The 15,768-nt window shown below is 35.5% G+C and overlaps 1 protein-coding gene across 2 annotated transcripts; it reads right to left on the bottom strand.

The window, feature by feature from the left end:
- On the bottom strand, positions 1–9,453 carry LOC143449145 (uncharacterized protein CG5902-like). 2 transcript variants are annotated; one of them, XM_076949233.1, is made up of 5 exons: positions 9,203–9,453; positions 4,738–4,848; positions 2,630–2,744; positions 1,341–1,431; positions 1–1,192 (listed from the first exon to the last, which is right to left on the bottom strand). In XM_076949233.1, exons 1-5 carry the CDS (start codon positions 9,451–9,453, stop codon positions 906–908), a joined length of 855 nt encoding a protein of 284 aa, XP_076805348.1. In that variant the 3' UTR covers positions 1–905. The 2 variants fall into 2 exon arrangements, with proteins under 2 accessions (XP_076805348.1, XP_076805349.1); XM_076949234.1 differs by lacking the exon at positions 9,203–9,453 and adding an exon at positions 8,725–9,156.
- Between the last annotated feature and the right edge of the window lie 6,315 nt (positions 9,454–15,768).

Below are 15,768 nucleotides of genomic sequence, written 5' to 3'. Positions count from 1 at the left end.
TCTTACAAATAACATGTATATTTTATGCATTCCACTGATCTTTGACCCGGTAAATTTGAGGGTCAATGTTATTACAAAAAAACATTTATTTTAGCTATATTTCACCGCAAAAACTTGTATGCCATGCTTAAGTAAATTTGAAACTGATCCTTGTGAAATTATTAAATTTTTTGTATGTGTCAATGTCTTTTGCAGTTTTCTCCTCAGGTGGAAGTTGAAACCTCTTTGACAGGTGGACTTACTAGCAATACCAGAGAGCTGAATACAATCTCCGACGTGGCAGTGGTTTCCAGGTCCTTTTATAATGTCATCGTAGGGGGTAACCAAAGTGGATGGACATTTATTTTTAAAGTATTGTCGGCATCTCCAATAACTTACACCGTCTGATGTCATCCGTTTTTGTAAATATTCATGCACTTTATAGAGCAGAACAGTGCCTCCTGTCTCAGATGTGGAGTATTTCACGATCCCTTGCACCTTCAAAATCGCATTAACACCAAAGCATTTTTCTTTCGTGGTAATTTTGTTCTCAGAAACTTTGCCAGTTAAATCCAGAACAACTTGAAAAAATATTTGCGTTCAGTAAAAAAGAATCTGATGAAACTACTGCATCTTGAGCAATTTAACAGCTTCACTCAGTTGCTCTTTCAAAATGTTTTCAATCAGTTTGTTCCAAGGTAGACTTCTTAAGCACATTCTACAGTAGACACTTTAACGACGACACAAACTAAAACAACGTGCCAAAAAAACATATTGGGATATATGAAGTTGAATAAATTCCATAGTTATGTCCAACTGAGTCAAAAAATAAACAAATAGTGAAATGTATTGGGGTGTTCTGAAGTTATGTGTGATTCTTTGAACAGCAAACATCAGCTAAGCAAGAAACACACACTGAGCTTAGATCAACTGTCATGTTTACCGCACTTTCCAGGAAAAGTTCTATCTGTTTTTCTTGTTTGATTTTGCACATGTGTCGGCAAGGCATATGGCTTAGGACCGTGGGCATTGCTGAAACCATTGTGTGGTTTAGTTTCACATCCTTTAACAGTTGCAAAGTCTTGATACGATACGGCAAGCTTTTCAGTATAGTACCGTTGGCAAACAACTGTTTCCATAAAAGCAGGAGTAATATGAGCTTTGTAACCACCTTTTCGCAAAAGATTTTCTACGGTTTGCAGCTGATCCCAACCTGCACATAGAGTTTTTCTAATTAAATATATTTTTTTTATCAAAGAATACTTGTTACTGGTAGTTACACCAGCGAGCAGCGCAAGAGCACAACAGTGATAGAATATGAAAACATAAAAAGTATAAATAAAAATGTTACAAAAACTGACCTTGTTCCATGCTCACTTCAGGAAGATAGGTTGCAGTCCTGTGATGACCCTTTTCATTTTTAAATTCAATGCGAATTCCATGAATTCCAACCTACCAATATTTTACCACGTAACATCATAATAGCTATTATAACGAAATCTCAATCTCAATCTCACTAGCTTTTTGCACCACAAAACTGAGTTATTTTGATATAATAAGGTGATATCATGAAAACTCAATTATTTTCCATATTTTACTCTGTCACACATTTACCAAACACAAGAAGATTTACATACCTTTAGACTTTAGAGACATGCCTAATGCATACTTTAAATATGGTAAAGGATCATACAAACATAAAAACAGTAAAAGCTCAATAACTCACTTCCATGGTTAAATAAAAATTCTAAGTAAATTATTGCAATTACTCATGAATACATTTTATTTGTTTTATTTTTATGTGGTTCAGTCTCAATTTAGAGTTGTTTATCAGTATCATTGAACAGTAGCAAGCATTGCAAATGCCTTGCCTGAAGTTGAAGCTCAATTGAAAATCTTTGTGCTGCACAGAGTTATCATTTAGGTCTAAGCCAGATAGAAATGTACTGGTCACAGGGGTGTAAGTCTTTCATTACCACTATACAGTAGACCTTAACGGACCTATACGGATAAGTCGAGAACAGCGATATTCATCCGTGATGCAACATATGTTATACACAACATTAATCCTATTTGTAAACAATGCAGGCTCCCTAGGCCCCTATGTGTTACGTCTCGCACTCTTGGGTTAATTTAAAGTCATATTCCAGTACGAAACAACACACTGTAGTTTGTTCGAGATGTCTCTATCTGCAACATTTTACAAAATCAGACAATTTTACATTGATTTAATGTCTGAAGACGACCAATGAGACATAGAAATGGCTTTGATCAAACTTTAGGTCTGTGATAAGCCCTCTCCTGTTTATCGACCTAATAGATCTATTTTGAAAGGTCTACATGCCAGTATATATGAAACATTCAGGTTTATATAATAGGCCTACTGAAGTTGTGGCTGTGTTAGAGTATAGTGTTGCCGAGTAAACAGCCGTCTGTTCAGTCAAATAATCACATAAAAAAATGTCTGACACAATGGATATATGATTAACCAATTTCGTCTGTATGGAATGCTATAGCATTGCGTTATTTTCAAAATATTTACGAAAATTGGTTTCCAGCCCAATCAAATGAAAAAAATTCGGTGCATCCCTAACTAGAGAGAATATGCGGGAAACAAAGCAATTACACAAGATTTGATGGTCCAACAAACCTGCCAATCTAGACAATTCACACAATCTTCAAAATTCAGCAACAAGGACACAGAGCAGTATAATCGTGACATTTCTTCAAGTTTTATTGGTGAAAATCGACTATCTTTAGTAGCACTGAAAAAATAATTACATTTGTCAATAAAACAATTTTCAATTAGAAGCTAATGAGTGATATGATAACAATTTCTCCTGTGAAACTCGTTACCAGAGTCATGTAATGTTAATAACTTTCATTTTTTCCAACATTTACAAAAATGTCCCAAAAATTCCGATACATGTTAAACTTGCTAACCATATTATTTTTTGAAATCATATTACACTATCAATTTTTCCAAAGCTACCATACTTTACAAGATTATCTCACACACTTAATGGCTGTTATTATCCGTTATCTCTTCTGTTAATATAATAACATACATAATAAAGCTCTGCGCGGGCAATGATTTGATTTGAATAAAAACCTGTTTACCTGGTCTGTTCATACTGTTGTTATTTTGTAGAAATGCCTTTATACATGACAAATCATATGCAATAAGTTTTTACTTATTTATGAACACAGCTGTTATTTTAGATATTAGATATATTAGAGCAAAAAGTGTTACACGGGACAGACAAGCTGAAGTGAGAAAAGAAAGCCCAAAGTGTGAAACGAGGGGCGGATTTCCGAAAACCCCTCAATTATGATATAATAATGCATTTCTCCCATTTAATGTGGTCACTGGTGATGTGTCCAGCCAGTTACCAGAATTAAACTGCAAAAGTATTTAAGTGAGTCTGAAGAATGGATTCAACTTTCACGTGCTTAGCAACTTCCACTTCTGTAAATAAACCTCGAAATGTCTAGTTTAACCAATTCAAATTTGAGATGAATAACAATGCATAAATCCATCAATTCGTTCACCCTTCGAGAAATGAAGCGTCACAACAATGAGAGATGTTAAAAACATTACCAAAATAGGTTTTAATGGGTTTGGTGATATTTGAAAATTTGTTAACAACTTTTAAAAAACATCAATAAAAAGTTTTGTATGGTCGCAGTGTCGACTTCTGATTAACAAAACTAAACTAAAAGACGATTAAATTTCTGAGTAATAAAATGTTTTCTACTGTTTTGGCTCTTGGTACTCGTTCTATGTATCAATTGAAAAGCTTAGGAGGTGTAGTATTTTACCAACGTCACTCAATCTGTTGTTCACAATGGGCAATCAGTTTAGCAGGAAAAACAGTGCAAACAAGCTATTCTTAAAAATTGCTCCAAAGATATGAATTATTTCGTAAAGTCAAACGCTTGTTGTTTCCCATACATAATTACAACAATGTCTAGGCCGAATAAACTCAATGAAAATGAAAGAATATTTACTTTTAAGCTTTTTGCACAGTAACTTGGCGATTGCCATGTTCTCAGATACATCGGCACATCGTTTATGATAGCATCTTTAGTGAAGAGCACTTACTTTAACTATGCTAAGAAATTCGTTTTTTGTTTACAGTTTATATAAATGTACAACTAAATAAAAACTAACACAACGATAATGTTGAGCCAATCTTACGCCCTCACAATGTTGAAATCTCCAAATTTCAATTTGCCTAGGTATTTTTTCATTTTTGCTTTGAAAAATCAACACCTATGGCTGCTACGGTACTGTTTAACCACAACAGGGTGAATACAGCTTGGGACAAAATGACAAATCATCGAATTCATCATTTATTACAATAGCAATAAAGTCAATGCCACTAAGTCAATTGAGAATACAAGCGGCACAATTGTCGCTGTCACGTTGCCTAATTGACACAAAATATTCAGAGAAAAATTTGAAACAGACCGAAAATGAGGTCATAATATCCGAAAACTGTTTATAGTAAATTATAGACAATTTCATATGGTAAATTAAGGACCACAACAAAATGGTCATGAAAAGCAAGTGTTCATATTCATATATTCCACTGTAAGGAAAGTATTGTCACAATTTGTTCGGGAACCACTGGACTAAGAAATTAATGATATTACCAGTAGTCAATTTCTGTCGGAAAATAAACCAATTTCAAATACAAATTCCCTTTTTAGTACATTAATATAACAACCTGCAAAGTCAAGTTTCATTGTTACCTTATGATAGCGTATTCACGTAAACCACTGTGCAATGGCGTTGCCACAAATGTTCCAATGCATCCTCTTAAACGAAGATCTTTTCCTGTCTTCCATGTAACAAATAGAGGACTATAAACAACATTTACAATTTTAGATTAAATGAATTTATAGTTTACAAATAAGAAATAGCCAACTAAGGTAATATGTATACTATTTGTAGTATAATACAATTGTACCAGTGAATTTTTTAAACATGAGCACCAAGTTTCACAGGGTTTTTTCAGGTTACAGAGACGATTTTGTTCAAAATTCCTTTGTAGTGACCAACTGCTTGTTTATAGCATTTTTTGACACAAATTCCAATCACAAGTTATCATTATTGACAGTCAACACGCTAACACACTTCTCCCCACATTTCTAATATTGCTAGTAAAAACTCTAAAATGCCTTTTTAAGAGCACTATGAAGTTTCAACGTTGTTATTCTCTTAATTTCTCCGCCTGACTCAAATCATGTTCCATAGTTTTCAAATTAAATAATCAAAAGTCATGCACTGTCTAAGCCAAGATAATAAAGAAGCTGACAAGGAAAGATTCACCCGGTATATGCCAAACAAACCAGACAAGTTTGGCATAAAGTTCTGGCTGGCGATTGATCGGGAATCAAAGTATACGCTAAATGCCATTTCATATCTGGGCAAAGACGAGTCAGGTCCACCCACCCAAAGGCTTAGTGATAATGTTGTCATGAATCTCATGCAACCATTTATGGGTAAAGGCAGAAATGTTACAACCGACAACTTTTTCATGTCGTTTTTACTTGCAAAAAAGCTAAAAAAGAAGAAAACCAGTCTTGTTGGAACTATGAACAAGGTTAGACGTGAGCTGTCTGCATCTGCAAAATGCTTACAGCAACGCTCTTCTAATACGCTCATGAAGACAGGCGATGTGGCAACTCTGACTGTGTATCAATGTAAGCCCAAGAAAAGCATTTGTATTCTTCATTTTCTGCATCAGTCTGTTGAACTTAGCGCATCTGACAACAAGGAACCGGAGATAGTGGAATTTTATAACAAGATCAAATGTGGTGTTGACATGGCTGATCAAATGGCCAGGCAGTATTCAATCAAAGCAGACACACGTCGGTGGCCCGTTGCTGTATTTGATAAAACTTTGGATTTGGCAGGCATCAATGCTTTTGTGCTGTATAAAAAACGAACAGGTGACAAAGATTCAAGATGGGATTTCATCTTTAAGGTTGCTACAGAACTACGTGAAGACTACATCGTTGAAATATCACGCAGAAACGCTACGATTGCAAGACCTTACACACCGCCGAACACTCGTGAAAACAGCAAAGTCAAGAAGCGTAAACAGTGTGAAATAGCTGCAAACTGCACGCAAAATAAAACCAAGAAACGTTGTTTGAAATGTAACAAAACAGTATGTGGTAAGTGTAACGCTACGGAGCTTTATGAATGTATTACATGTGCGACAATGCAAATGTGAAAAATTTTTCAATTTCGTGTCCAGATTTTTGCCCATTCTTTGAAATAAAACTCTTTTTGGTGGATAGATTTATCGAATTAAGTGACTTGAATATTTGTTCAATAATTAAGCTACAAACACGCAACGTAATTCCTAGCAAAAACGAATTTTCGGAGAAGCGGTCAAAATGGCCGCTCTTGGCCGTTGATGGCTTATCGCAACTCCGGCCGTTCTAGTGTTAATGCATCTTCTCAGACCCAGGTTAAGAACCCCTGTAATATAGTATAATAAATTAATAATGCACTTTCAGGGAACGGTGACTTCACTTCTGTTTTCAACTTCTGACTTCACTTCTGTTTGCAACTTCCGTCTCAGTTCCTCTCCTGCTTGTAAAAGATTGTTCTTTTGTCGAGGATTTTAGTTAACTTAATAAACACAACTAGAGCCAAAGAGAAAAATGTTAGTTAGTTTCAAATCTCAGTTACTATTCTACTGATGACGAGGAACAAAAGGTAGTTAGACAGCTCCTTTTTTTGCAAAAGATCAATGAGTTCAGTTGTAGAATAAGGAGATACTACAAACATGAGCAGAAATTATTTGGCCAGATTTGTACTTCGTAATTTATTTTTCATTGCCCAAGTCTGATGCATGAATCGCTGGGCAAAGTAGTAGCAGAATGAGTTCTTTTATATCAGTCTGTCTAGTCTAAGTAATCTTTTGTTTGCTTGGTAAAATTTGTGATTGAAGCTAATGACATGCTAACCCACCCAAATATATTAACTAAAAATTCTCGACAAAAAGAGCATTTTCTACTACTGTAGTAGAGGAATGGAGACGAAAGTTGTAAAGTTTTCGAAAACAGAACTGAGGTCATCACTCTCATTCTAAAATACTAGAAATGAGCCATTACGAACCCAAACCCAAATAGATTTGCTGAATATCAACTTTGTGAAAAATTCGGACCAATAGAAATAGTAACAATGGCAAATTGAAATACAATAATACTCGCAAATTTCCAAGCTAAGCTAGAATCAACATTTTTATTGAAAGACATTTATTTAAGGATTTTGCTTTTCAATCGGCTTTTGATCATTATGCCGCATTACAAGCAAGATTTGGAAACTTTTGATAAAATTTTATCATCTGGTGCTGATACAAATATATTCGAGATTCACTCGTGTTAAGTTTTATGACGTTCGGATTCGCATAAGCCTGAATATTTGTCCACGTGGCACATTCTTACAAAATACACTATTCTGTTTTGTCAGGATAAGTTTGTGGCAAAAGTTTGGTAACCATTTCTTATCACCCTGTGTTCTTGCGTTATCTCGTGCTGCATATAGAATTTGTCAGTATTATGAAAATAAAAAATTAGACATTCAGTACATTTACGATGAACAAAATTCAATATATATCTGGTATACTGGCTATAAAATGTGCAAATCTTTTTGAATTACAACCCTGCTTCTGTAACTAAATATGACAAAAAAGTGTTTTTAAAGATGCTTACTGATGTCATATTTACAAGAATATTAAACAAGAAGTATTTTTCACAGTACTATGAATCTGTTTTTCAACATTTTTGGTTTGGGGGAATTCCCAAATTTAGCAATCTTGAAAGGAAAACTTAGGAGCTCATGAATAGGGTCAGAGAGTTAAACTTTTCAAAAACTTGTTTTTGCAAATTTGGTTTTGGTTGATATAGAATGTTGTGATACATTCTATTAACTTGAACTTTTTAAATATGACCTAAATATAAATAACCCTAGCCACTGGGTATCAAACATGGAACCTGAGCCACCTTTATTGCGAGGCCAGAGCTCGAACCACTTGGCTGATGAGCAACGATATTTTAGCTCAGTATTGTCGTCCAGGTCTAATAGGTTTTTACCAACCCATGTCACATGTGGGGTGTAAAGCTTTCCAGTAGCACTTTGTACTGTGTTCATCGTTTTCCTGGATGTTTAGGTATTTAGAGTTTTCTGAAGAAAAATGATGATGCAACGTCTAAAAGCCAAAATGGGCCGCTGAGACACTTTATATGTGAAACTTTTAACCGTATTCCTGCCAAGGAATTGTTTGTATCAATACGGTTATTCTAAAACAAGATACAAAATCAAACTTGTAAGCTAGACACTTCAAAGCGTCAATGGTAAACCGTAGCTTTATGTCTTAATCGTCTTGTAAAGTAGAAAAATATTGTGTGCCAAAAAAGTATCTAGTAACATTCACGGTCAATGATTTTCCATAACATGTCAAACAGACTTGAACGATTAATTTGTGTTTAAGTTTCTTCAATTTTGTTGTTTTACGGATGACGTCATCTGCGTTGTCTACCGCACGAACAGAATATCGGCTGATGAGACGTAAAATTTATTGGAAAGATTTTTGGTCAGGTGTTTCTAAGCTTCCAGTAAAATTATGCCAGTATTTTGGCTTGTGCATACAGTAGGAGGGATTTAAATTCGCAAAGGGGTTGTTTAAACACTTAAACACCTAGGCTAGATCCGCTACTGACCTGTCACAACCACTCATATACCACGTCACAAACTCTTGTTGATGGTCTCGACGCAAAGACAACAGGTCACGATTAAAAACCATTGGATAATTATTATCAAGAAAAACTAAAATCCCAAGGTGGAAAATGCCACCTTAGGCGCCTATGTAATTATTCATACATCCCATTCATAGACGAATAGTAAACATTATTCGTGCAAATACCATTAATGTGCTAATATTCATTGAATACATTCAAATTTGTAGCAGCATATCCCTATTAGGTAGACCTTTTTACCCATCATTCAGAAGGCAAATCAAGGTTCATCTGTGACTACTGGCCTGTAAGCTCAATATCACTCAAGCATAGCATGACGTAAGCAATCCACGTTCACCTTCTGAATGGTGGGAAAAAGGTTTAACATGATAATTGAGTCTTACTATGAATCCTACCAAGAACAAAAAAGATTGCCCCAAAGTGAACAAGGACATTGACTTACTATGCATTATTAGTAAACGTGGGCAATCCTGGAGCATCCAAGTTATGCAAGTAACAATACAAAACATCAAAGCAGAAGTAACACATCTCAGCATTCAAAACAGAAAATTTTTTCCTATCGTTTGGCACTTGACCACAGCTGCTTTTTGGGCAAGCTTTAGGATTTAGCAAAGACATTCCTTTATCATTAGACTGGGCAGTTGTGTTCATTTTTGTCTTTTTACCATTACCACCAAAACAGCTAGACGCCATCTGAAAATGGAAGGTCAACAAAATCATAACTTTCTTCAGAAATAAAAATGAATTTTAACCACAACTACAAACTCTGTCACTTTAAAGAACCTCGTTATTAGGGCCCCCTTCTCAAAGTTTAATAAAATTCTTTGAAAAGAGTAGAGGCAATAAATAGTAAATCATAAAAATAGTTTTCGTCGCATTAATATGTTTTCTGTTTTGGTAAATTGCTTAGCTTTGTTCAAAAATTAAAACTTATTTTTTCTTAATGATTACAAAATTTCTTATCAGAATTCTGTCACACAAATGGTACTGGTATATTTAGCAATCCATTATTTGAAAATTAATGATCACCATATAAAACAGTGCTAATTTAACCCAGTGTTAATGTGTTGCAACAAGTCACAACAAACAAATTTTATGCACACAGAAATAAATTGCAAGTGTACCGACCTAGAGCAAATAGTAAACACAGTCCCACGTATGTGTTGCTGGGACCTGATCAATGTATGTTCGTTACAGTGCATCTTCAAAAGTGTAAAATATTCTCGTCATTCAAAGTCATCAGAAAATATCCGTCAAAACCAAGACTGCAACTTTATCTGGGATTGAAAGTTCATGCCATGACGCGTAGTAAAACATTGTTGGACAATTTATTTCATCGCGGTATGTGTATATTATACAATCGTGGTATTCAACTGCAATCAGATATAACCAATGGCATCTGCCAACGTTTTGAAGTAGAAGAAGCTGTAGGTGTAAACGTTCTGGTCCAATCACAGTTGACTATATTGACCACAATTCAAGCACCACAAAAGAAAGTTTTTTTTTCACAAAACTGCACTACCTCTCATGCAACAACCACCCATGGATCTAGTGTAGAAGTGCACAACTGCATTTGTATACAAGACCCTTGCTACTCAAATTGTGATGTCAAGTGGTTGTGCACTTCTGCACTAGATCCCCAATCCTTTTCTTCTCAGGGAATGTACGTAGTGCATAAAACTGACAAACATGTCAGTAGGTGCTTCAACGTCAGCATATACCAGCAGTCCGCAAAGCAAAACATTTCATTGCACCACCTTTTACAAGTGCAGTAACACCAGCAAAATGAATATGGACAAATTTTCTCTGTGATGACAATAAATCAAACTATTCAAATTCATTCACAAGATGTGATTTGTATAACAACCTCTGAAAATTGCGTCTACAAGGGATGTTCTATGCCTTTCAAAGCAGGCAGAACTTAACAATCTTAGCTCTTTCTCACAGGCCAGTAGGAAATGTAAGTTTTTGGGAACCGAACAGAATAATTTTAGAAGACTGGTGTGCACCAGTAGGCAACAAAAAGTACATTGTCAAGTACGTTGCCTTGCAACAGAATCCTCAGGTGCAGTGTTTTTTTAAGGTGTTTTGGGGGACCGAAACGGTCCATCAAATTTCTCCAGCAGTTTCCCAAAATTTGGACTTGCAACTTACTATTACTATTTTTTGGTATATAAATGAAACACTTGCGGTCTCTTAAAACTACTTAGCGGTCACCCAAACCAAACCTTAAAAAAAACCTGCTCAGGTGCCATGCCCTTTTAAGCGAAGATGAATTAGGGAAGTAGCAGTTTGGGAGCCCATCTGGACAAGCCTTAGTGAGGCTGCTCAAACGTATCAAGCTTTCATTCACTGCCCATGCAACAAAGATTGTACTGGCCTCTGTGAACGTGTGAAACTTGATTTAGGTGTATTGATTTATGTTTCTGCTTGGGATTCCATCGTATTTAAATGGTAAATCAGAGATTTAGGATGCATAAGTGATTATTTGTCTTTGAAAGTATCATATTTAAATAGTGTTAGGTTTACTGCGGGTCTGATGTCAAGTTTAGAAATAGATGTCACTTAGGAAACATTTTCAGAATTGATTAATGTGTACATCATTGTAAGTAAAGAAGCATTAAATATGTCTGTATAATTTTGACTTTGAAAGAAACCCGTTTTATTTCCGTAATAGCTAAGCCCCTAGACTTCTGCTTTTGATAATTAAGTTAGTTGTGTTATTAAAAAAAAAACAATTCAAAATTTTTTATTGTCTTTTTAAAGTAAAGGGTCCAGTCAAAAAACATGTTGATCTTAAATGAAAGAATACTAGACTAATTATTCAATAGAATAGGCTAGACCTTTTCCGAGTTACTGTCTGATGGGTGGCAAGATTGTTCGATCGCCTACAGGTAGGGTTGCCATCGATCTGGACTCAAAAATAAGGACGAACAGGAAACTAAAGAAAAACACTACCTTAAACAGTGCACAACAAGAGTAGGTAATCAATGTTTCAAAAGTGAAAAAACGAAATAGGCCTACTATTTGAATGTTCTCAATTTTCGTATCTTTTTAGTACAAAATGGTAGCCTATAACGGTACTAAAGGTGTCAAAATGCGCAAAATACGAACTTCTGCCCTAAAAATAAGACGAAAATAAGGACGCAAGTGAAAACAAGGACATTTCTTAGAAAAAAATACAAAAATATTTTCTAAGCCACGGACCTTCAAAATAAGGATTTTGCAATAAATAAGGATTCAAGTATGGCAACCCTGCCTGTAGGCTACTTAACAACGGAAAATGTCGACCCAGCACTTTGATTCTTTTTCAAATTAGCAGCGATCTGGCCTTTGAATTGTAAAGATTTCGTTCAGGTGATTTACATATAAATTTCCTTTACGCAATAAAAAAGATTTGAAAATATGATGTTTAATTCTTATTTTACATTGCTTTGAATCCTATGCATTTCACGGGATTTATTTGCAAATTCGATTCGCATATTACGGATTTCTATGTTCTTTGGTTTGACTGTAGTGAATGAATGATGCACCATAGATATCTTACGCACGATCAAAGTCATAGACATCGGAAATATAAACATTGAAATGTACAAATAGATGAAACACAGGTGGCGGTTTACGCCACATATTTGTACAGCTGCATAGATTGCTCCACTGCCAATAGTTTGACAAGTGATAGCCTGTAGGTCTAGCCTAGCTCAAGCTGTGAACCGCAGCAACCAGTACGATACAGGTTTGACGGGTAGCCTATGCTTTACGAAGGATACGATAACTTCAGAGACGCAAATGATTGGGCTACCGGATTTTTTGTGTTTAAAACAATCGTAATTTATACAGTTACAATGCTTCACATTGTTAATTTCTTCACATGACACCGAAATGGACATGGGCTGAACTCCTATGACGTAGGCTACATATCTTATTTCAGTTGACTACTGCGCAAGGAAAGCAACAGCAACAGCATGTTGTCAAGCAACTTGACCAATATATGACATAACAAGAGCCTTCATCTATGTCACAATCTCAGCCAAAAACTGGGACTTTTTGTGATTTTATTTTACCGATAACAGCCAAACCACTAACTATTTTTCAAAAATATTTTACCAGAATTTTCAGTTCATAATGTTCTTTTCAAAAATATCAACTTATTTTTAGACTTGGCCCTCATTTTAAGTGTTATGTTGCTAGAGATCTGTCATCTACGTCTAGGTTGGTGCAACTTAATTTTAACGCAGGCCTGAAATAACACGTATAGGTAGAACAAATTGTACGAAATGACTATTTCACCGGCGTCTATTCACCAAAGTTGCAGAATCACAATACGGTTAGCATCAAATTTTCACTCTCGTTTTATACGGCGATACGAAGGCATTCCGGTGGATTAGTGGTTAACGTTGGGGCTTGTATGGGGTTGGCGAGGTTGATTGTTTTATGTCGGCCTAAGCCCTAAAGCCAAAGGCTTTACACGATTTTAATAATAATGTCCAAAGAAGACATAATCACCGCGTGGTGGCAGCATAGCCGCCTTTAAAGAATTGGTATTACAGGCTTGTTTTATGTAAAGCAAAGGCATCCCAGATAGCACGTAGTTGTCGGCCCGACAGCTACAACGAGCTATTCTCGCTATAGCGATTGTAGCTCCTCTGCCGCTAATGGGTAGCAAGCTAGACACGGTGTTTTTACGCTGTCCAAAAGATCTTTGTGGGGCCGACGGAGGTCCATTAGTGATGTTAGATGATGCCGTAAAACCGTTTAGAACAAAATAATGATTAAACATACATAAGTTAGTTTTATTTAATATGTTTAAAATATAAATGTTATTATTTAATGAGGTTCGTAACAGTCGGAAAGGTTTTATCACTAAATGTTGGTAACAATTATAATAATTATAGTAATTGCTATAGTAATAACACCCCTGGCTTTTTTATTCAGATATTTTGAATATAACACGTATTATACTTCTTTGTTTATTCTGAGTTTTTGTTTAACACTTAAATAAACATTTATTTCTAAGTTATCAAATCGATATCATTTTAATGTTTTTTTTCTGCTTTGAGGCTATCTATTCGACGCCAGCCAGTACGCCGTCTAGTTTGAACAATGCGATAGGATAGTTGGTTATAGTTAATAGTTTTTACATAGGCCTACGATACAATACGATACAAAAGTTTGGATTGAGGATGTAAGATTTAAAAGATATGAAGGCAGGCAAAAATTGTTTTTTGGTGGATTTTAAACTATAGTTCGGTTTATTATATAGTATTGCTGCTGATAAGTGGTTAGAGATTTGATACAAATCCAAATGTTATATGCACCAATTGCAGTTCGATTAGATCTTATCATGAAACATACACATGCACGAGACTCGTTGATCGGTTGATGTGCATCTCTGTCTGCACGCTAGGCTACGTAAAGAGTTTGGTATAGGCTAATGGCCTTAGTCACGTAGCCTACCTGTGTTTTTCGACTAGGCCTACTGCTGCGTCATTTGCTTAAGGCAGGTTGTTTTCCGTTTCAGGATCATAAATCAATATTCAACAAAAGTATAGCCTATATTTCAAACCATTTGGCATATAAAAGACATCCACTAAATTTCGAATGAGGCAAAATCTCGAAATAAAATGTGCCCTATAAGAAAGAAATACGTACAAAGTCATGCAAGCAAAGTCAATATCTGAAGAGGTCCAATAATAAACCTAGGCTAGGTGTCCAAGACTGCCAAGTTTTGTAACTTTATCATGAGCGAAACATGTATTTTAGACGGGGGATAAAAAAGCCCCCTCATGTGTATTTTGAGTCTCTCTGGCACTTGTGTAAATTAGAATTAAGGTGTGTAATTTTGCACTTGTAATGTATAATAGTTTCTAGTTTGACTAATAAAAGTGTCATGTTTTTAGGTTAACCATGGCTTCAGCACAAAACATGCATACCAGTATAGTTTCTGATAGAACACTGCGTCGGCATGCTGCAGCACGAGCTGAACGGCATAACATATTTTTCCAGCAAAGCGATGAAGAAAGATCGGATCCGGTTGCTGTATTACAATCAAATAGTATATACTACAGAAAGTATATCTGCAATATCTACATGTACCGGTAATCGTTCTGTTTCGCAGAACATTGACTTTGATGTTAATGATAATTCAGACCAACGTACTTATATGATAAACAGTAATGTAGAATCTCGGAATGGTCATTTAATTCAAAGTCAAAATGAGGGTTGGAGTAACTATGATGACAGTAATTCTGAAAGTGATGGGCCTAGTGATGATGAAAATGATTTTGTTACTACTCTGAAACACTGGGTAATTGAAAGTCAGACACCTTTGTCTCATACAAACTCTTTACTGACTCTTTTAAGACCTCATTTTCCTTACTTGCCAAAAGACAGTCGTACACTTCTTCACACTTGTCGCACGTATGACATTAATGAAATTGCTGGTGGACATTATCACCACTTCGGCATAGCCGAAGGGATCAAATCTAGGCTACGGAGACACCAGAACCTGTGTCTGTGCGATCAGATTGTGCTTCAGATCAACATCGATGGTTTACCATTATTTAAAAGCAGTACTGAATCATTTTGGCCTATATTAGGTCTTACAACTCAAGAGAAAAATGCTGAACCTTTTGTTATTGGTCTTTGGGTAGGGACTTCTAAACCCAAAGATGCTAATGCTTTTCTTGAAAAATTTGTTAAAGAAATGCATGAAATTGATGATGTTGGTGTGATCTATGATGATGGAAAAGTGTATGAAATAAAATTGTCAAATGTGATTTGTGACACTCCAGCACGGGCTTTTGTAAAGAAGACAAAGGGACACACGGGATATTATGGTTGTGACTACTGTGAACAGAGAGGTGTTTGGTATAATCATCGAATGACATTTCCAAGTTGTGACGCTGCTCCAAGAACTGACGTAAAGTTTAAAGAAATGGCTTATGAAGATCACCAACACGTCATGTTTGACGCTATTAAACATAGGAATGGTGTCACAATTTCCAC

Source organism: Clavelina lepadiformis, chromosome 3 (assembly GCF_947623445.1).
Source record: "Clavelina lepadiformis chromosome 3, kaClaLepa1.1, whole genome shotgun sequence".
Taxonomy (NCBI): Eukaryota; Metazoa; Chordata; class Ascidiacea; order Aplousobranchia; family Clavelinidae; genus Clavelina; species Clavelina lepadiformis.
Note: the sequence above shows the minus strand (reverse complement) of the source record. Positions and strands in the feature narration are given on the sequence as shown.